At 44.5% G+C, this 23130-nt stretch overlaps 1 protein-coding gene across 21 annotated transcripts in view; it reads right to left on the bottom strand.

Annotated features, from left to right (window-relative positions):
- EIF4G3 (eukaryotic translation initiation factor 4 gamma 3) overlaps window positions 1-23130 on the bottom strand; it is a 153779-nt gene that overhangs the window by 12418 nt on the left and 118231 nt on the right. For 15 of the 21 annotated variants that reach the window (XM_080564324.1, XM_080564338.1, XM_080564344.1 and 12 more), the window contains 14 exons: window positions 21646-21803; window positions 20365-20490; window positions 19106-19216; window positions 15006-15176; window positions 13792-13989; window positions 12920-13066; window positions 12397-12633; window positions 9988-10092; window positions 8120-8252; window positions 6872-6966; window positions 5155-5248; window positions 4338-4455; window positions 2860-3083; window positions 1076-1191 (listed from right to left, as the gene is read on the bottom strand). In XM_080564324.1, coding sequence (XP_080420450.1) covers window positions 1076-1191; window positions 2860-3083; window positions 4338-4455; window positions 5155-5248; window positions 6872-6966; window positions 8120-8252; window positions 9988-10092; window positions 12397-12633; window positions 12920-13066; window positions 13792-13989; window positions 15006-15176; window positions 19106-19216; window positions 20365-20490; window positions 21646-21803 — 2033 coding nt within the window. The remainder of the gene's footprint in view (window positions 1-1075; window positions 1192-2859; window positions 3084-4337; window positions 4456-5154; window positions 5249-6871; window positions 6967-8119; window positions 8253-9987; window positions 10093-12396; window positions 12634-12919; window positions 13067-13791; window positions 13990-15005; window positions 15177-19105; window positions 19217-20364; window positions 20491-21645; window positions 21804-23130) is intronic. The other 6 variants (XM_080564341.1, XM_080564333.1, XM_080564337.1 and 3 more) reach the window with 1 other exon arrangement.

Below are 23130 nucleotides of genomic sequence, written 5' to 3'. Positions count from 1 at the left end.
ATCAAGTAATTCCTTACTGCAAATGTGCTGCCTCAGTCTGATGTCCTTTTTAAGCAGATGGACACTTGTCTAACACAATTCAACTGTATTCCCATCCAGCCATAAAAAAAAAAACCAAAGTCATCGTATTTGCAAGCACAGAAACCAGAAACTGAAGCACCTCTTTTAGCCCTGGACATCCAGGGGTTAGACTTTGAAGTCTACCTGAAAAAGGACCGGAGACTACTTTGTTAACTGGCCCAGCTGTCCTCTGCCTCCTCCTGCTGAGATCTGCCAGGCCAGCAAGCTTGGGGATATTGCAAATCAAAGAATATTTTTTCTCCACATCAGAGTTTTCTCCTGATAAGAACTCTGGGACAAACTTGTCCTGGTAACTAGATGTGAGCCCCAAACAAGCTGTAAGGATACTACCCTTCCTGATTTTAATTGGGAATGCTATAAAGTGCAAGAAGCAATACTATTTTTAGGGTGCCAAGCTAGGAATTCCCTAGCACTGTCATTTCAAACTTTGTGCGTTTCTAGAATTTACTTCAGCAAAAGATCAAACCATTTGCTTCTGCAGCAAATGTAATACTTCTTGTAAACTCCCTGGACAGGCTACAAATCCATTTACAAGGGAAACAAAATTGCAACCTTTAACTAGGAAGTGATGACAGCTGCTCAGTAATTTTCAATGTTTATTAAAAATACTCTAGAGTGGTTTGTTCAATATTTAGTATTGCTTTATCTGCCTCCAGATCACAACAGCACATGCTTTGATAACTAAATGAAAACCTCAGTTTATTTTCCCACTAGCTTTTCTGCTTCCAAAATTGCAGTTATTATGGAGCTGCTCAGTGATTCATGACAGAAACACATACATCTTCCTACTTAAAACGCACAAACTGGCCTATTTTTCCTACTACCAGCAGGGCAGAAAACACTCACGGAGCAGCTGCCACCCAAATTGTAACAGGCCTCACTGCTTCTGCTACCTCTGTGAGAACCGGGTGCTTCCACTGCTCCTGGAGAGAAAACGCTCTCAAGCCCCACAGCTGCAGATCTTTCTGCTACACAAGGTTCTCATTTTGCTTACCTTAAAATCATTAATATGCAAGAACTCATCAATGATAGATTTGCATTTTCTCTCTATTTCTTCTTCTGATAGCGAAGGCTTCTCTTGCACTGGAGCTGGGGGAGCTTCTGGCTTGACTGGTAGAAACAAAAAAAGCATTTGGAAAAGGAAAATCAGAACTGTTTCCAAAGATGACATTTTGAAAACAGAAGTCAGAGCCGTTCCTGCTGGCTGGCCAGCCGCAGTCCATAGCAAGCTTTGCTGTGATAACTGGAACAAAGATGATTTACAAGCAGGAATGCGATGGCTGAAATAACAAGCACGGGGTGTGTTTCCTGACTCATCATCAGGCCTGCATTGCTTCTTTCTTAGTTACATTTTCCCCTATATGAACTCCCAGTAACGCTGCAAATCTTGTAGAAACAACGGCAGTGACACGGGATGCAACACCTTCAAAGCACTATCAATATTAAATAATTATGCTTTGAGCTGTTACAGGAGCTCTTAACAGTATGCTACAAATTTTAAACATGCTGACTGTGATGGGCAGCCAACCCAGGTAACCTCCTGGTCACATTTCCAAACCCCAAAACCTTGCTTCCCATGAAGTCTTTTATGAAGCTTCCTCCCGAAGCGATCAGTGTGCTGTGTCGTGGGGGGTCAAGATGTATTCCTCGCCACTTCTACTGCATTAACAGTTTCTGGACGTTTCATAACGAAGCAGCAAAACACTGTACCTATTGCAAAAGCTGTGTCCACAGGCAATGTCATCTTAAATGTCCTCAATACTTTCTCACTAACAAATCACCTCAAGCTGGCAGGATCAAAAAGCGGGAGCTGCAGCACTGACGAGGTGACAAGCCACCCCAGCGGGTGCTAACACCACGCTGCATTGAGACCTGCTTGGGATGAGGGTTGGCAATAAGGCAGCGCTAAAAAGATACCGTGCATGGCCTGTCCCTGCCCCAGATGGCTGCTCATGTTCAGGATGGGTAGACAGGGCTTTACTGGACACTGAAGAGGCAACTGCAGAACTGATCAGGGATTTTGGCCTTGTAGATTGCAGCATACATGAACACTGCTGAAATCAATGGGATCTGCAGCACGCAGAAGCTTGGAGGAAATGCAGGTGCAGGAGAACGCATGTGGCATTGCACTGAAAATGCTCAGCTCCAGAATTATGCCTGGGGACCATTAAAACAATCCCGACCTCTGCTCTGGCCTGGGGAGGAGGCTACAGTACCCCAGAGAGACGGTGACTGGGAGCTGGACCCGCACCTGATTTTATCCTGTAGTTGTGATTTCTGTAACCAGCTGGTGATTAACAAACGACAGACACAAACCCAAATCTCCCTTAAATAACCAGGAAGGCCCCTCCAAGCACACAACACGCTGTATTCTGATTCTCCTCAAACCTTGTCTCTGTGACTTATCACGGGAGACAGGTTTAGGATACGAGATGAACTGAGAGGATGCCCCTTGATTTTGGGGACTTCTGTCCCAGAGACCAGTGGTAACAATGGGTATCAGTAGGAAGGACAATGCCATTTACTGGTATCTGCAGCCTTTCAGCTCCAGTGAATCCTAAGGAGTTGACGATAGGAGATGATGCTAAGGCCTGTATAAACCAGTCGTGTTACAAACCTTTGGGAGGCAGATCTCAACTATCACAGCTTGACAATGCGTCACTGTGGGCCAAATACTCACATCGCTGCACAGAAATCTGTCACTTTTACTTACAGATTCTCCCCTTAAGCCTTTTCACGCATTCAGCTAGATTCCCCGAGCACAGATGAGCAGCTTACCAGACTCCTTGGCTTTGTTCCTCTCTGCCTCTGTGCTGTTTCTGTCCATCTCCATGCCGCCTGTTAACTGCTTCACCGTCTCCAGCATCTCTCTCCGCTGCTCCTCTTGTGCCTGATTGTCGAGCAGCAGCTCTTTACTGCTGCTGCCCCGTAGGAAGGTGTTGGGACGGGAGAGGGAAGGCGGGAGAGGTTTGTCATTCTTCTCCCGGCCCGTGCTCCCGCGACTGCAGAACAAAACCACACACATTTACAGTACGAGTAACCCCTGCTCGCAATTCTGGTGTTAGAAAAGATACCGGACAGCTTTCTAGTATTTGCAGGAAACAAACAAACAAACAAACAAACAGCAGCAGCATACCAGCAGGACTGTCGTCTCTACTTTTTACAGCTGTTGCTACACAGAATATAATCAAAATCGACTCAAGTCTCAGAGATGCACAAACTTACTCAGAACAAATATTCAGAGCAGACAGGCAGAGACAATGCTTCCTAGAGAATACGTGGAAAAGCAATGAAGTCCTTGTAGCACCCATTTTAAATGTAGAATGGTGACATTTATGATGTAAAAGCACTGATTTACTGTGAAATACTCTGAGCGGTGTATTTTTACTCATTTATTGAAAAATATCTTCAGAATATTGAAGGCTATCAGCAACAGGTGACAAAGACCTGTCCTATTAATTAACGTGTCAATGAGTAAGATGTGCAAAATGTTACCCAAATGGAATAATCTCTAGGTAAGCCAGAGTTTTAGGTTAAAAAGTAAGGAATAAGCTTGAGGAAAACTTCAGAGCGACAGACTGACAAAGCAGTATGGCAGCTGGTAGGAAGAACTAGTGACATTCTAAGTGAACTGTACATTTATAAAGCATGTCTTGAGTTACTAAATTATTAAGGTTTAATATATGTTTCATGCTACAAGCTGGAGTGGCTGTAGGCCTGGTGAAATCGGGGCACGTGACAGGACTGCGCAGCCTTATGTATGCATCGCATGATGTGGATGCATGGGCAGGCTTGGTCACAGCTAATGGGCAGGGGTCAGAGACAGCCTCAGAAATCGAAGAGCCTTGCTAAATTTGTGCAAGGTTTTAGGCACATTTTCTGGATAAACAAAACAAATGACCTGGCTTAATATATTACCACCGAGTTCAACCTTCACACCTATTTATTACATTTTTTCCGAACAGTTTTGAGCATGTTATAAACTACTAACAAATATATCCTTTAGATAAAGGGGGGCTGAGAAATGGAAACTAAAACATTCACCATAACTGCTTTAAAAATTAATACCACCTGTCTCTCCTATGATAGTATAAAAGATTAATGTGTTTTAAGTTAATTCAAAATACACAGAGGGAAAAATGACCCAGCTATTCCTGGAAACTTGAGGAAATTCTCTTCTTTCTGCATGCTACTAGCAACTAGAGCAGCAAGTGAAAAGCGCAAGCGTACAGACAGCCGAAGGGACCGAACCTTACCTAGTTAAGGCCCTGCGAGAATCTAATTCTGAGGATGCAGATGAGGCAGATACAGATGAGACTGGAGGCTGCAGTGCAGAAAATCTGTTCAAACTAGTGGCACTTGGTCGTAAAGAGTCTGGGAGATTGTAAAGACAACACAGGGAAAAGGGACAAGAAGGTCAGTAGCTGCTGACACCTCAGCATCGCAAAATCATTTAAGCAATGGCTGTTTCCAGAGAGATGGGGAGAGAATGCATGGGAAGGCCCTGCTCCACTTCATCCCCACTTATCAGGCAGTCACAAGCGCAGATATCCCTGTAACGTACCAGATTCACGGTAATGCCAGCGTTCCATATGAACGCTGTTTGTCTTTTGGGGCTGGATTACTGTAATGATTCACCTGCTGGTTGTGTCAAGATGAAAAACTCTTTTGGGAAAAAATACTTTCCTGCCTTCTTCTCCTGCCTACCCCCCTCCCCCCTTTCCCATCCTGGTGAGCCACAGGACAGGTCTCACTTTGGAGGCAAAGCAGGAGGATACATCTGCTTAGAGCTAATTAGTGGTGGTGGAGCCTTGCGCATCTGATTACTTAAAAAACATCCCAAACCAACAACCATTCAACATCTATCCCGACTGCACCTTCTGTTTTTCTTTTCTGAGCTAAGTGCACAGCTGAATCTCACCTCAAACAACGGATGCTCCTACTTTTGCTGTTGTGTTACCATTGCAGGACAGTGTGATTTAGGAAATGCATTTGTGAGCATTCCCACCCAAATCCACTCCTGGCAAGGACAGCTGGTAGAAAAGCAGAGCGTGAGAACTTGTCCTGACTTACCCATCTCGCTTGCCTTTGCTCCACCACTGCTGCCTTTTCCCCAGCTGCCCAACTGGGCTTTAGGCACAAGCTGAATCTTCTCATCTATTGTGGGCTGTAAAACACATCAGTACATGTGGTTACAAGGGAAAATCTTGCATCTTATTTACAAATGGGCTACTTCTTTTGTAACGGTACCCATCATGTGAATACCAAAATACACTTTAATGCATTTTTGGAAGACTGAACTCTAGCCAAAGACAGAGGATGCGACAAACAAAGGTCATTACAAACAACCTCTTCCAGAGTGTCAATGAAAAACATTTATAATGACCAGGATCTTTATTTTATTAGGAACTATGAAGCTCACTAAGGAGGAAAAGGTGCAGTGTATCAGTACTCGGAAGACATTCAGCTTGTTTGTGGTGAGTAAAATGGTCCTGTGGTGTCCACTCCACCTACTAGTCATGGCTTTGGGGGAAATCTGCACAGTAACAAACAGAATTTACAGGGCAAAGAACAACAATAGGTTGCAAACTTGGAGGGAAAAATAGCCTCTCGACAAGAAGAGAACATTGATTTTACAATGCTCAGTAGGCGAACTTATTGACAGGGAGGTTGTGACCCTGCAGATCTCTTTGTACAAGCTCCTCTCACCTCCCAGTAATGCTGCTGTTGTGGAGCTAGGTCTATTTGTACTGTAACTGCACTAAACGGAGTAGAAGGACTTTTCCCACATGAGCTGTAAGCCCAGACAAAAGCAGGCTGAATCCCTCTTGATAATTAAGTTCTGGAGTCTGTTTTATGACTTTCACAAGGAACAAACTGAGCCTGATCTGCAGAAAGGCTGCAGTCTATCCAGGTTCTACTTTACAGCTCTCTGAACATCTGGGCACTGAGAGTAAAATTCAGGGAAAGTGACATTAACTGGGACACAGGAATGTCTGGGAATCACCCTGATTTATGTCAGACTGAGTTCTCCTTGGCGACAAATCCCACGGCTGTTCTGAAGACCATTAACAATGGAATAATCTCCTAGCTTGCCTAACTTGCAGCCTGAGATAAATGCTGCAAAAACATCACTCCAAAAGCAAATAACAGGAAGGTGCTCACACGGAGGATGGATGTGGAAGTGTATCGCATACTGACAGATGCAACTGCATTGCATACAAGTCCAGAAACACGGTAAAAGTGGACACAGCTCTTCTCATACTACCTGAACCTTTTAAGCCTGGAGTGCTGCTATCTGTGATATGATAAGAACATGTTGTTTTCAAATTGCACGTGGAATCCCTTCTACTAAGCAGCATCAGAATGGCTCTTAAGTATTTGAGGCAAAGGGTTCATACGGCCAGGTGTTTGACACTCCTGTAACAGTCCTTTGATGTGCTGCATCAGCATCAGACAGTTACCCAACTTACATTCTCTTTTCATCATTTGATAAAATGCACTTTCTCAACTTAGAGAACTTCTGTGTCACTAAAAGGACACTACAAACCTAGGCAAGTGTATGTGTACTGCTGTCCCTTAGAACAACCAGAATAGAAACATTTAGAAGGCAATGGAGCTTTCCTTTGTGCATTTTTCACGCACAGTACTAACTCTAGGTAGTTAAAATACCCCCAAATCACAGATTTTGACCTGTGAACACTGTAACAGTCTCTCCTAGATGGACAGATGCAATCAGGTATGACCTTGGCATCTTGTTGCTCTGAATGAGTCCTGTGCTGGCACCTACCTTGGTGATTTTAAGGAACTTGGTGGGGTCCAGCACTCTGCTGTTCTTCGCCCCCTGCACAGTGTTCCAACCGCCTTCATCGACCCGCTGGACACCTGCCAGACAACAAACACAACCACCTTCAGCTCGTCCCCAGCAGGACCCTGGAAGACTCCCAGTTCAACACAAGGAGAAAAAGAAGATGGCATGTTTCTATCCAAGGAAACCAAGACCCATCCAAGTAGTCACAAGTTCCTTACCTTCTACTGATACCAATTTCAGAATAACTAAAATGAAGTCTATTGTATTTTCTTTATGGCCTGTTTTCACAGCACTTTAATAATCCTTCGTATTAAGGAATTCCAAAGATGACATGTTTCCATGCACTCCTCAGTCCCAGTCTTTGTTTTCCCTGCTTGCTAATCCATTTTACTAGAACATGTGCCTTTATCCCCAGAGTCCGTATTGAAAGTTCTCTGTGCAATTCTGCTCTCACTGGCACTTTTATTCCACCTGATTTCTATTTGTACTGTAATGGATATTTTAACGTCATCCTAGTTGCAATTTGTTTTAAAGCTACTCTATACTTTCACAAAATTATTTCCAGCCTTTTTGGAAGGGAAGACACTGTTCTGATCATTCATGCTGCAAAACAGTGCCTTGCTGTGGCTGGACAAAGCAAGGAGCATGCTTTAAGCCAGCACAAGGGACTACCATGCCTCAGAAACCAAGAAGATTTTCCTGGTTTGGCCCTATGCCTCTGAGAAGAACCTGTCACTTCAAATTGACCTTGAGGTAAGCGTCAACTTCAAGGGCCAGTAGCAATTTAAGGTAATGCTAGAACGTTTTCTCACGCAGAGTTAACACCTTACAAGACAATATGGTTACTCTGGATATCAGATGTTATTCTCTTGAAATCAGATGCTGCTGTAAGTAAGAATGGATGGCAAATCTGACTCCTGCGTAGTAACTTGTTACAACAGATTTCTGGCAGCCTGTCACAAAATCAAATGTGGTTTGCACAAATACAAAACTCAAGCACTACTGGCCTGTGATGTTTATTTCTACCACGGGATTTGTCCAAAAAAAACCCCACACAGCCAACCCACAGTAAGATTGTTCCTCTTCCAGCTTCGGCCATAATAAGGCCCCAAATTCCTTTGCTCATTACACTTAGGAAGAAACATACTTTCTTTTATGTGGGGTTCTGACTATGGGCACTGGATTTGAAATGAGTGAAACGAGCAGCCAACTTGGCTTTTACTTTACCCGGTCTCCTCTTCTCTTTGGTCATGAGTTGTTGGACTTTCCTCTGTTCTTCTTGCTCTTCAATCTTGGCTTCTTTATGAATCTGCTCGATGGTCTTCGGGCCTTGGTCTGCTCTCCGCGAAACCCAGTTACACTAGGAGAGAAACAAACGTGCTCAGCGATACTTCTGGGAGCCGAGCATTGGAAATGGGGTATTCCGAGTACAGTGAGCAAGGCCTAACCCTGCCACCCTTGTGACGTGTTAGTGGCGCGCTCTCAGAGGGACTGGAGGAAGCTTTGTGGAGCTGGGCGATGTTGCTGACATGGTTACTGCAGCACCACAGGTCAGAGGTATATACTCCGTATGTAGGCTATGGTGTGTATATTGGTGGAGATTGAAGGCTGCAGTGAGGACCTGACTCTGGAGAGACATGACTGAATTCAATCCTTATTAACCCCTAGCACATTTCCAGCTTTCCAGTCTTCCTAGGTCAAGGAAGAGATGGGCTAGAGGGAGACTGCTGTTACTCTCACTCTCTGTTTATTATTGACAGTGCTCATTGGAACACTTCCTCCAAGCTTGAGGAAAAACATGAAACTCTGAAAATAAAGAAGTGACTGCATTTTATCTGGAGATGGTGCTTTGTCACTCCAGGGATCGTGATGGCTAAGACAAGAATCCTGCAGAGAGGTGATGAGTCTCTGCAAAACATTTCTACTGCTTGATGTGTCTATTCAACCATACACTGCACAGATCCATCTATCCCCCAAATTAACCAGACTACCTCTTGATCTTGCTACAACTTCAATACAATTTTTGAGATAATTATCTTTGCGTACCCTGTAGTTGAAACAGTGACTTCAGTCTGTACAAAACCCCAAAACAGCCATTTGAGGTAAGAGCAAAACCCACTCAGGGCTTCAGTCAAGTGCTGTCTTGAGGCCAGCACTGCTAAAGCCGCGCTGCTACCAGCACCTGTAAGGGTGAAATTACAGCTATTTGAGAATGTTTGTGCAAGCTGCAGTCACATCTTCAGCCGGCGTACAGATGCCCTTCACCGAGACCCCAGGTCTAACAGCTTGGCTGTGTTCAAAATCCTGGTGGGATTACAAGACGGGCAGGCCCATGCCTGCTCTGTGTGTTTTGACATCTGCGCCAGGGTACTTCCTACTCTTCAGTTCTGGCGTTTGATGGTGGGTCCACATCATCGCACTCTGACAGAGCAGAGACTCCATTTGCTTTTGTTTAACACGGTACGGCCAGGAAACACCTAGCAGATGCCTACCTGTAGCAACAATACAGGCTAATACGGGGTTATTGCTCTACACAATGCGTGTTGCCATGACGAAGAGCTCTCATTTGTTTTACAACCACACTGACCCCCCAGTTTGTGGGGTATGCTTTGGTCCACAGTGCTTTGGTCCCACCAGCACAAGTTAGTGCTGGCAGGGAACAGCTACGCCCCAGAGTGCACAGGAATGATGACAGCTAGGCAGTATGACTGGCAGATGGGAGCAGAGGGGCTGCCATGGGGGAAGAACATCCAAAGCCTGTCGTGGGAAAAGGGCTCAGGCACGTCTGCTGTAGTGGGGCCGGACCAGTGTTATCAGAAGCTGGTCCGGGTGTGTGTCTAACAATAAACTGAACTGAAACACCCAATGCTTAAAGTATTTCACCTGTCTAACAACTTAATACAAAAAAAAAAATTAAAAAATGGAAAAAGAGACACTCATTGAACAGCCAGGCTTCTGGGATGATAAAGGGCACAAATCTTCCCCTAACATTCCACTGTTGCTGTAACTTCCACGATCCCTGATCTTGGGTCAGTGTTCTTCCAGCCTAGACGTGCAAGGGAACATGCTCTGTTATTACTGGAGTTGGTACCTACCAGCCTTAGGTCTATTACGTCCTGAAGCATGAACCGAATCCTTGAAGATGTTTTCCTCTCTTTCACAATCTTCTCCATCTGATTAAAATACTGGTCCATGCGAGGCTACACAAGAGAAATGTCATCGTCAGTGTATCTTGGAAGACAGTGAACATACTCCCTGAGGTGGGGAGTCTGTGGGCTCAGTACTACAGCACCTCCGTGCCAGAAGCCCAGCTGGGGACCCAGATCTGCTCATTGCAGAAGGTGCTTTGGGTCTCGTATGTACCCACAGGTTGGATTTGAGCGTGGGTTGTGCAGACATGAGTCTGCAGACACCTCCTTCATTCAGCACACACTTCCACTGCATTTTTAATTACTCAGATTATCTACACCCTCTGCATGTACAGAATAAATTTGCCATACATTAAAGAAATGGATGTTCTTTTTTTCTGTGGCACAGTGAAGCCGACCTGCTGGCTAGCTGCCACCAGTAAGGAGTCCTGCTCTACCTATCAGCTCCCCCTTTTCGTACCAGCAACATGTGCTCATCTCAGCCCAAGAAAAACTGGCTAAGGGAACTGAATAGTCACAAAATTAACCCTGCAGGCACTGATCATTGCTTTACCTCCTGAGCCATCTCAGCTGGGGTCAGGCAAAAGAAGGGGGGGCAGACGCACTGCCTCTGTGAGCAAGCAGCTGTTTAACAGGCTCAGCTGTAGTACAAAACCCCACGAGCACTATGTACCATCTTATTTATGCCTTTTCTTCCAAAAAGTGATGATGTAATGAAAACAAATCTTCCCTAAGACGCAAGGTAGTATCATTACAGAAGCCTTCACTAGGTCTAAATTTGACTTGCCAGGCTCTAAAAAGCCTCTTTGGCTTTTTTAAACAGCTTCATCTGTTTTAAAAAGTTTCAGAGCAGTTTTATAAAATGCTTCCCACTCCCTTCATAAAGAACCTGCTATATCCTTTTCTTTACACTTAAACAAACATTAAAAATTTGGTTCTGGCTTTGCCCTGGAAAGTTTCAGCTAAGCAAACAAAAGTTTCCAAAGTTAGGAATGACGGGAAAAATATTTAAATTTCTGGACATTTTCCAAAAATTTTAACAAGAACATTTTAGCTTCAATACAAATGCATAATTAAGTGTCTCCCTCATTAACAGAAAATAAATAAGGGATTTTCTCTCAACCTTGATAGAAATAACAACCCACAAGGACAGGACCCAGGCACCTTCTCACACCCAGAAACACGACATCTGAAAGCGTCTCCTTGCTGCACGCCGCTCCTGGCTGCACTGAGCTGCAGCTCAGGGTTGTGGAAGTGGCCAGCGCAGCAAAAAGTTCGCTTTTCCTCTGTTTCTGTGCTACTAAAGACTGAAAACAGTGTCCAGGACTTATCCAACATGACCTCAGCTACTGCTTAGAAGTCAAACCTTGTTTTCTTCCCAAAGCACGTGGAGAGATTTATATTCCTCTTCTGGCACTTTCAAACTTGCATCAACAACGCGCACGCTGCTACGTAACGATGCGGGTATTTAGCCTGGGGGATTAGTGGTAAACTGCGCTGTTTTGGTCAACGCTCCACAAAATGGCTTGGGACACTGTTTGTCTGAGGATGCCCTATGCAGATCGGGACTGATCCACCGCGATCCCTGCAACCCAGTGCACTGTGAGGGAACTCCCTGCCCTGAGCAGCTGAAGACAATTAGCTCGGTTTGTTTCCAGAGCTGAGTCCAACTGATTTCTGGCGAAATCCTCAAATGCTTTTTCATCCCATGCCTGACTTTTGCGAAGGAGAAGCAGATCGCCTGTGCCAACAGAAGCTCAGGGAGCGCGTAATGCTCTGTGTTACACACACGTTTGTTGGGAAGTCGGGAGGAGGATGCTGGAGCAGTGCAGTTGCAAAACAGCTGCTTCACTCCAGCATAGCTGGAGATGATGACACAAAATAAATGCAGCCGCCAAGTTTCAGGTGCGGGTTTAAGGCAGCTAACAAGGTGGTGGTTTTTTTTTTTAGGTTTAACGTGGAATAATACATTCAGTAGTAGAATTCTTGGGTAATACAAACCCTCAGCAGCAAAGAAACCACTTTAATGTTTTAGAAACTACAGATAAGAAGTAAAATCTATTTGGAAAACGAAGCACAGGGTATATGTCAAGCACGTTTAGACTGTGTGCTTGGATGAAATACTTGGAAACAAGTAATGATTGGATAACACCATTGAAGATGGTACAGAATATTAGAGAGGGACTGAGAGGAGGGAGCAAGGCCAGGTAGTGACGAAACATCCACAGAAGAGTGGATGACCTCCTCATGATGCACAAAAATTCACGAGGAAAAAAAAATCTCCAATAAAAACACTCCACACCCAGTTTTCCGTCCCCTGTCCAGCCTCATTACTCATTTCTGATCCTGCCCTACCTTTGCTTTCTCAAAGTCCAGGTCCTTGCCAATGGTAGTTAGCAGGCGGCAAAGGCACTCGAGGGACTCCTCATCATGGTTTTTCAGCAGCTTTACCACGCAGTCATGCATGATCGCCTCCGTCAGCATTTTTAGTTTGAAAAGCTCGCCAATGAATTTTATATTCCCAATGGATCTCCGTCGGGCTTTGTCCTTGGCCTCTTCCAGCTCATCATGGAGCCGTGTCTTCTCCTCTGGCTGTAAAACAGAAAAACAGCTCTAAAAAGTATGTTCAAAGAGCACAGAACTCTTCAAAAGAGCCAGTTTTACAGACCTAGTCACTGGTGTCCCTGTTTGCTTTTTCTCATAAGAACCAAAAAGAGGTTATAAATACACTAATCAAGGCAAATATTTTTAATTACATTCAGCCAAAGTGACAGAATGAAACTCAGCTTCAATATTCCCCCCTCAGTCGACTGCCATCTTCAAAAGGGATCCTTTTCAGAGGGCTCTCTGAGAATTTATGGGGAAATATACCACTTACAGTGGTAGCAGCTTCAAGTTCTTTCTGTTTCTTTTCAAAGACATCGTCGTCAGCTTTGTCCTTTTCAAATTCCTTCTGGCAGCGGTTTAACAGCAACTTGCGGAAATTTACTGTGCTCCCAGGTTTGTCTGCCATGGGCACTTTCAGCTGTAGGAAAAGAAAGAAAAACATCAGCAGAAATACAGCTATACTCTACATACAAGCGAGATTTGTTATAAGCTATCCATTACATTTTATTATGTACTTCATATTCAGCAATGCAAGTTTGCAAGGCCATGACAGTTAAGCAGCATGTCATGATTTCCAGCGGAGTTTTAGATTCCATATGTAAAGTCACACTCAAAATCTGGCTGACACCACCTCTGCCTGGAGACAGATTACATTTCCGTTCACGGAATCCTTTAAAAAGGCTCACTGCTTAAAAACGCTGTTATTACACACTGAAGACCCTGAAGCTATGCTCCTTCATTGCATGGCATGGCAAACTATCAGCTGGGAGAGGAAGGGGACGTTTTGTCCCAACCAAGCATCTGAAAGTTAAATGTCCAAAGCTTGGCTCTGCACCTTAGGCTTCCCTTTGAAATGAGAGGGAGAAATTGGACTTCCAAACGTGACTCATAGCATCTTGCGACCAGGCACAGCAAAGCGCTCGGTGCCCTTGACTCCAAACAAAGCATCACCCCAAGCAAAGCCTGCCATGGCCAATGAATGTAGGGGAAGAAATCTGTGATGTAAATTGTTTTTATTTATGTTCAGAAACTACCTTTTAAGTCTGCTCTTGCTGTGTTTGTATTACTGCTAATCAGTCCTTGGGGATAAGGTGCAGAACGTTTTCCCTGAGGAACTTCCTATCTAACTTTGGCAGCTCTTACCGTTACAAGACATCTGCACATGTTTGCATATGCCACGGAGAAGCTCGGTTCATCGATAGCCTTCTCAAAGACCAGGTCGATGACTCCTTTCAGCCTCTCTTCTGTATCTACTGTCAGGTCTGTAACTTGCTTCATAAGCTGATTGAACATCTGGGGCGTCAGCTTGTTCAAGATGCTTCGTACCTTGCGGAACAGCTCCTGAACAACAGGAAAACTTTTAAGTTTCAGCACAAATCAAAGAGGCATATGGTGGCTTTGAGCAATGAGCTAGGCATTTTACAGGTGAACAGAGATGATGTCCTGTAGGACGAGGATACTGAGGTACACAACCACACATCTGTGTACAGTTCAGCTCCAACCATAATTCAGCCACCGGCTACTACGGATCACAGTTCACAGCTGCAGTGCCGGATTTTTGGAAATGCCCAAGCACTTTTTTCCAAGCACAACAGAGGCACAAAGCCCTGCTGTCACCCAACTGAAATATTCTTCTTCGTATCAATTTAGCTATGAAATATAAATTAATATGGGAGTGGTCATCATCTCTCTCAACCAGGGGCAATCAACTTTTTCTATATTTAAGGCATTCTTTTTAAAACTGTCCTGATGATAATTAGGTCAACAAGGCTGCTGTTAGCCCTGGGAACAGAATTCTAGTGTTGCTCAAGACTACCTCAACTTATCCTACAAATTACAATTTTCACCACCAGGCAAATACCTCCACCCAGAGAGGCTGCCCCACAGAGGAAAGGAGGGGGAGAAAAACAGAGAGCTTCAGAAAGAGCATGGTTGCGTTGGGCAGGACGAGCTGAGGGAATCTTACAGAGGAACCTCAGTACTGCTGAGGTTCAGCACAGAAATGTAGTCTAAAAGGGGATGAAAAGCAAGTTCTGTGCTGGAAGTCTGAGGTTGTTTGCTTTAGAATGGAGACTGAAATATTCTACTAAAACAGCAATAGAAAAAACAACTCTGGAGGAGAGGTAGTAGGTTGTCTGGTGTTCCCTATTTAGACTGTCTTAATATACAGGACTGCCATTTAAACTCTGGGTCAAGAATAAACAGACGAAAAAAAAGATCCAGGTAGGGGAAAGCTGCGATTCAAACTGGAATTCATTGCCCTTTTTCACTGTCTTACACAACAGCAAAGGCAAACGATTCACCTTTCTTCTGTTACACACTGCTGTACTCTCAGAAGTGCTTGCTCACGCTCTCACCTGGGTTTTGACATTTTCTGGGTCCTCGGTTTGGTTTTCTCTTTTCAGGCTCGGCTTCCAGGCGTTCTCTGCCTTCTTCAGGTGGACATCCTCTTTTACACACACAGTGATAATCTTCCTGGGCTCTCTCCTCTGGCCTGGCTGAGATCTCCTCGGTCCAACATTCAACAACTAGGACAAAAACATTCCTTGTTATATCCCCTTTTAAACTCACATCTCGATAAATGTTCCAGGGGCGCAAGCCAACATACGCTGATGGCAACATCAACAATCACCAACTCATCCTAGGACTTTTAGGACTCCCTCCAAAGCAACCCGCTGGTCCAGGTTGGTCAGAGGGAACGTGGAGACACCAAACACGTTTCTCCCAGGCAGCCTTTCCCGACACAGACGTGGGATGACCACTGCCTTCTGGGCTCTGCTTCCACACTTTGGCGATGCCCAAATGCTACTCAAGCGCTGTGGAACTGAACCCAAGTGACCAAAACAGCCTCTTGAAAGCCAGAACTGTGCAGCTCAGATATTATTGCAAAGATGTATTTAAGGATTAAATCCTCGCAGGTTTATTTCAAAAATGCCATCCCAAGCAAGCAGGTAGTGATTGATTAGCAGCTCTGGCAAAAACGCTAAGTTTTACTGGAGCTTGCTTCAAACAACAGAGACGTTTAAGATGGGAATTACACAAAACACACGAACAGAGCATCAAGTGCTGCTCCTGCACTAAGGAAACACAAATCCTGACAGGTATGGGTCAAACTCTCTGTAGCTTCACAGAAGAAGAAATGGAAACATGGTACTTTGCCTGGAACAGCATCAAGCAATTCTCTGCAATGCTGTATTGCTCCTCCTAATTAAGTCAGACCTGGAAAACTCCTGAAACCAGGGAATTTTTCATCAGTTGCACTAGCAATACGGCACAAGGCACCCACAAACTCCCACCTCGTCAGCTGGGATCTTCTGATTAAGGACTGAACATATCAAATGTTGTACTGAGGTTATTTTTCACTTACGTGCTCGTATTTCTCAACTAATTTATTAGAAATGTCTTACCTCAATGCAAAAATTAGCACAACAAAACTCCATTATCAAAGCCTGCTATTTTCAACAGAAGTACTTAATCTCTTCAGTGGACAGAAGGCAACCTCTACGTGAAAGATTGGGCCAGTTAAAGCATTTTTTTGTTCAACAGAGTGAATGAGCCAGCATCAGAGAGACAAAACCATCTCAGTTACTCAAACAGCTTCACTGAATACATGAGCAAAGTGCACTCAGCTGGTGCCTCACATGTCATGCATCATCCCTAAACTGACTTTGCACAGCTGTAAACAAAACCCCACCCTCCTTAGGCTTATATATGCAATTTGAAGCGGTCGGCTTTGATGAGGTAAATGTGCGCTGCTGCTGAATGCTAACGAACATAATCACCATCGCTGCTGGAGTTCTCTTGGGCTTCATTATGTGGTAACAGCAACAAAACAAAATGCTGTCAGAAGATAACCATCTCGTGCTAGGACACGCTTGGTACGCCGAGGCGAAGCACGGAAGAGGGCCACGTGGTGCAGCGTGTCAGCACGCCGCCCCGGCACCTGCCACAATCTGCGCTCAGGTCCCGCTGGTGCGCACAGACACGAGCCTCAAACCTCTGTGGGCACACACTGCAACGGTAACGAACAGCCAAGTCAATCGCTCCCAAGAAATCAACAGTGCAACGAGCCTGCGAGTCACAGGAGCCTTCACAACTCTTCCAGAGGGACACCTTCCCCATACAGTCATCAGTCGCTCCCTACAACCTCTTTGTTTCCACCGAGAACGCCCGCCCTTGACAGACACCGCTGCGAAGCAGTGAAGTCCTGCATCTGAGCATCGCCCCCGTGTTAATGCAACTTTATGCAACTTGCAGCCACGTGTGCTGCCCAGGTTCACACCACGCTGCAAACGTACAGCCATGGAAAGAGGAAACGTCCTTCCCGCTGAAGTATCAGACAATAAAGGAACAGAGAAGTGGCCAGTTTCAGCCATACGCACTAGACCTCATTATACAACCCCTTGTCTGCAAAAAGCCCAGGCTGGCCACGTGCCCTGAAAATCAGAAGGTTTGGGCTAATTTCCGCTAGGGACACGGGGGCAAGGCCGAAGAGAGGCAACCTGCAGCTGTCCCATTTCTCTTGCAAAGAGGTAACGCTGGTCTGAAGGACCTTCAAACCATGGCCAGGCTCTAACTCACAAGGAGAGAGCAGCAGAGGCACGACACTTCCGCGGGGCATGGGTCCACGCAAAGCCAACGCATTTGCCTTCTGAGCAAATAACACCTCCCTGAAGGCAACGGTTTTATTTCCCGTGCAAAATTGAAGGATGCAGAGACCATTAACGCCTCTCCTGAACATCAACATGTTACAGGGGAAGATGGAGATTGTCCTCATGGCTTGCTCAAATCTGACTGCCTTAGAGACCAGACCTTTAAATGCATTAATAAAACCAAGGCTTTCTTTAAGATTGTCTTTTTTTTTTTTTAATATGTGTGAATAAACTTGGTTCAAACTAGCTGAATGTTTGATTAGGTTTTAAAAGCAGTGAACAGAAGCCTCCTCTGAATGTGTAATAAAATAATATACAAATCACAAACTTTTAACAGAAAAATCTGGCTTTTTTTCTTCCAAATTTACAAAGCAACAAGTTAAAGAGGCATTTGAGCTCATGCCTGGCCTCCTTTTCATAACCCAGTCCAAAAAATAATAAGAGTTCTGTAACACCTGTGATTGTGGCACTACAGCTTGCACTGAAATAATATTTTCCACCAAAGGCACGGAGAAGTGCTTACCAGATGTTACTACATTAATCTGAATTACCTGTCTTCCAGATGAACAGGGGAAAAAAGGAAAGCAGAAAGACACGGACAGGTCTCCTGCTGAGGAGCCACAAACTCACAGCAGCAAAGTACAACCTGGTGCTCTCCCTCACGGTCCGCTTCCGCTCTTAGGATACAGCCATGGTAATGTTTTAAAAACATCCAAAAAACTAGAGAACTGCTGCTCCCTCTAGAACAGCCTTCAAGAGCAGAAAGCGAAATTGAGGTTAGACGCCAGGAACAACTGCCTTCCAGGGAAGCACAAGAACCCAGACGACTTGAGTTTCCACCACCAGGGACTTTTATGAGCCGTCCCAGACACCTGTCAGGAAGGATAAAAGCAGACACATCCTGCCTTGGCGTGCAGGGATGGACTGCTCCTCTCCAACCTTATTTCTCTGTTTGCATCTTGTCACCCAACTCTCTAACTTCTTCTCTATATCAGAACGTGTTTATTAGCTGTATTTTCTTCCTATGTAATGATACTCCTTATGTTGTTTGAGTTAACATGTGTTAGTTCTAAAAACAGTCATACAACACATTTAATGAAAAAGAAGGAAGGAAAGACAAAGCCAAGGAAGCAAAATAAAGGATTTTCACGTGCCGAAAGCTTGTTAGCACTAAGCTGCTTGACGTTATTTCAAAGGCAAGGAATAGGCAGTGGGTTTAATGGTTTATGAGCATGGCCTGTGTAGAGGTGGAATGAGCGAGTGGACAGAGAGCATACACGCAGACTTTGCCATGCTTTACAAGAAGATAACATCTGATTTCGTTCGGGGCTGAAAACCCTCTCATCCTATAACAACTGACGTCACAGGACAGCAGGCTTGTTAAATAAGGTTACCTTCCACCCCTCCTGGAGGAAGATGCAAAGAAAGGCTCTACTCTTTAAAGGCGCAAATGTAAGATGTATGTTATGTGCTGAATGCTCCAAATGAACGGGGTAAGCAGGACTTACCTTTTCTCCCCCTTTCCATAGGTCTGCAAAGTGCAGACCCCTCGCAGATCCCGCTCAGGCCAACGTCCCAGCATGCCCTCAGCTGGTGATGTCCCACCCACCACTGAAGACTGCCTAGAGGGGTACAATGCAAGTCTTGTTTCTTTTTTTTTTTTTCTTTTTTCTTTTTTTTAAACAATGTTGCACCTTTTTGTAAAGTTTTCTGCCAGTCGTTCTTTATCAACAGTGGGTGTTATGGAAAAAGACAACTCTACAAAAAGGTGCAAAGATGGGGGAAGAGGGGGGGATTTGGCTTACCCCTATCGGCAGGTTCCTCAATGGTGGGTGAGGCGAGACCAAGAGAGGGCATGCTGGGGAACCGCACCGAGCCAGGGAAGGCAATCCAGGGTTGCTCTGCACTTTGCAGGCCTGTGGAAAGAGAAAGAGCAATAGGGATGTTACCAAGGTGCCAAGAGGCTCGGGACATTCAGCGCATGAAAGGACAGAAGGCGCCGGAGTACAACCTGCAGCCCACTGCGGAGTCGCTAAATATAGGAAGCGATGTCGGCCTCAAACAGCATCAAGGTTTCAGGACCGGGTCGTGCTCTGAGACAAACCGTGACACTGAAGCTACTCGAAGACACAGACGCGCACCCCAGAACCGAGGCACTGGCCACAAGACCACTCTCAAACCAGAAATATTACATCAACTCAAAGTCTGCATCAAAATCGCCGCATTTGGCTCCGAGCCTCCTGGAAATCTGCACACTTAGAAGTCAAGGTTATTTAGCGAACTTCTTTGAAACCAGCAAATTTGAAAGATAAATAATAGATACTTTATTAGATGTATCCAGGTAGATAAATTGAATGTATCTAGAGAGACGAACAAGAAGTGATTGCACCTAACTGAGGCAGCCGCTATTCCCCAGTTGTGGCTGACCTGGCCTCAAGGCAGGCACCATGCTGGGGGCACCCGCACACCCAGGACAAGTGATGGCACAGGCAGAAAGGAAGAATTCACAGAGTTTGGGCAAAGCCAGACAAAGGGCAAAGACTAGAATGTAAAAGGAAAGCAGACGAAAAGACAGGAAAACGAGGAACAAAGTGATCAAAGCAAAGCAACAAGTAGAAGCATAGAGAAAGCAAGAATATCCACTTTTTAAATTATTATTTGGTTTGTTAGTAAAATCTATTTGCTCTATTGGCTTTTTCTATGAGGCAGACTAATGTGAAGATACATGCTGACACAAAGCTCATGTCATTGTATGAATTACGTGTGTTCGCACACGTGCCATTGCCAGGTCCACAGTATGGAAATGTTTCCACACCTCTCAAGCAGGAAAAGGGGAAGGAGGAGATCAAACACATTTAAGACCAATACATACCAATGAAAAACGTCTGCAATGTTTTTCTAATTTGCCTACATTTTGACAGCCAAGAAATATCCCCTTTGCATTCAGACCAACAAAACCAGAACCAGCGGAACATTGGAAAATGCCCAAAAACGTGAGGATGGACTTCATCAGTGCTTCAACAGTAAGGCCAGTTCTTAAATTAGCAAGCTGGGGAAAACTCACACTTCCAGATACGTTTCTTCCACCGGAGGTTTGCCTCCCAAAGTCGGCAAAGGCTGGTGTGAAGTCTGGTCCTCGAGGCAATATCCGAGGGTCCAGAGTTCTCAATGGCAATTTTGGCTGATTGACCTGTGTCGTGGAGCAGAACAAACAGGGCGTTGCAGCCATCACAAGCCTACTGACAATCTCTGCTGAACTGTAATATTCATATTCAATATCTAAACCAATGCTTTTAACAAACCATGCAAGTTTTATGCATCCCCGTTTACACTAACATACACATTTAATTTAAAATATGTCCTACACAGGTGACTATTGTGGAAATATGTGGAGTTCAGAAACATTTCAAGGCTGAACATGACTTATGGAAGATAAAAATATGCCAACACAAGCCTGTCTTCTGCAATACGAATGTAATAGTCTTGGTTCAGGATCACAAAACTGCCACCTTCCCTCAAACAAATGTCTTCTGTGTTAGCAAGACAGATGGCTGACCGAGCAAAAGCAGCTCAAAAGCAGACAGAGCAGTGAGAAGCAATCACGGAAAACTAGTAGGTAGATGAAACCATTTTGGGACCAAAGCTGTGTTTTACAATTTGCCTGGGCATGAAATTCAGAGTAGAAATCTTTCTGCACGTGAGAATAACCTATATCCTGATCTGTGCTTGAATCTTAAAAGCAAGCCTGTGGTGGTTACATTCAGATCAACGAACTGCACCATTCTGAGATGAGAACAGGGTCTTGGTGGCAGCACCTCCGAAATAACAAGTATTTCAATAAGCACAGATATACAGCGGAGAAAATCGCATCTGTAATAAAGCTGGATAAGAATCACAAAAGTTTTTGAGAGCTGAGGTTTTAATGATCTTTTATTAGATCAGCTCGCAAATACTGACACTACTGTTTCAGACCAAAAAAAAGAGTTTGCCTGAAAGCATGCCTATGCTTTCTAACTGTAGAACTGATCTAATAAAATATGCTACCTCTCCCTTCAGTCTTGCTTTGCTAACATCCTTTGGTCCTGATGGCTATAATACAGCATTTTCAATTTTATCTACCCCGTAAAAGTTAATCCAGGATAGAAACCATTAAGAATATCTGTGCTTCGGTTTTTAAACCATCTGTACTCCTTCATTAGTCAACAAGACCTCTATTCGAAGAATTTTGTGACGCAATGTGAGCAAAGTATTTCCCCTTCCCGATAAAAGTCTACGTCAAAAAGGTCAAGGAACGAAGAAGCATGCATTAGAGATCTTTGTTCATTAACAAAGAGACTTCACGTACCTGTTTTATTGGCTCTCCTCTCACCTTGTCGAGAACCACATCACTTATGGGAGGCAGCCCTTCTGGCTTTTGGATACAGGCAGGCATGAACTGGAAATCCAGCAAGAACTCCCTGTCGTACTGCTTCTTCCCGTCCGGGTCCAGGGGCTTCCACTGCTCTATAATGAGAGAAGTTGCCTGAGATTCATAGGTAACAAAAACCTCCGCTCTCAAAGACGCGTTTCCGTTAAATCCAAAGGGAAGAGATTGCTAATGCTGCTTAGGAAATTTAAGTTTTATTTTCATTTTGAGGCCCACTAGGCAGTGAGGAGAGGAACACACATCACGTTAAAGGAACACAGAGGATGGGGAGCACCCAGCCAGCTCCAGCAGCAGCGGCATACGGATCTAATAACTAACTCCAGTTTTAACTCTAACTTTCACTCTCTCATGCGACATGAAGAAAGGGGGATGATTCAAGTTGCTGGGTGAAAATGAGGAAATTTAAGCAGCTATTTCTGTATAAAAAGGAGCAATAAAACAATGGCACTAATGTGGTCGAGGAGAGGAGAGTGCCACGCAGAACAAAAAGATCCTTTGAAAACATCGAGCCTTTAAAAACCCATCGTGAAGATAACAGCGGAAACTGAAAAAAATAAAAATAAAATTCAAGAGTTACAACTTTTCACCTATTTATTCTGAGGGCCTTCTGGGAAGGAGAACTGTAGCGTGGTGACAGAAGGAACCTTGCCTGATGCAAATCAAAATGTAAACCTACAGCCTACATTTCAGTGCAAGGAAAATTAGCATCTGGTAGCCTAGAGACAGGATTTTCTTTGCTGGCTGTGCAGTTTGTTTGAAGTTAGAAAAGAAAACATCGACTTGTTCATCGGCCAGGTTGACCAGTCAGGCCCCTAAGTGGGAGGCATGTTTTTTATCTGAAGGAAAACATCTGTAGGAGATGCCGCCTTTGTATTTCACTGATGCCAAGTGGTGGTGTTTTGCATTTACTCAGCCATTCAGGTTTGCTGTTAAGGTTTTCTCTTATTTCTGTATTTTGGTCCCTGATCATCAGCTTTAGGTCTCTGGGTTCTCGGCATCCTCAACACTGCAGAGGCTGCAAACGGGAACTTATTTCAAGCGGTGGATTTTATTAACTGGGAATGAAAATACACAAAAGTAATTAAATTTAAGCTCTTTGCACAGTTTTTCTTCTTCTGAGCTTTGTGATTAAAGGGTGCAGAAAATGATTTGGCTGGCTAGCCATGCCCCAGCAGCTGAATTCCCGGCCAGCTGCCCATCCACCATGCCACACCACCCTCCATCTATCATGGAAAAGTACCGACAGCAACAAGAAACAGTTTATATGTACAGCTTCCTTCTCCTGGAAAGTTCTTCACAAGCTGTTCTAACGTGAAAAGCAGCTGGGAAATGTCACAAGCAGGCTTTCGAGATATTCAGTGAGTGGAGAGACCGGGATCAGACAAACAAGTCCTCCTACCAAAA

The sequence above is a fragment of the Anser brachyrhynchus genome (assembly GCF_964034855.1).
Source record: "Anser brachyrhynchus genome assembly, chromosome: 21".
NCBI lineage: Eukaryota > Metazoa > Chordata > Aves > Anseriformes > Anatidae > Anser > Anser brachyrhynchus.
Note: the sequence above shows the minus strand (reverse complement) of the source record. Positions and strands in the feature narration are given on the sequence as shown.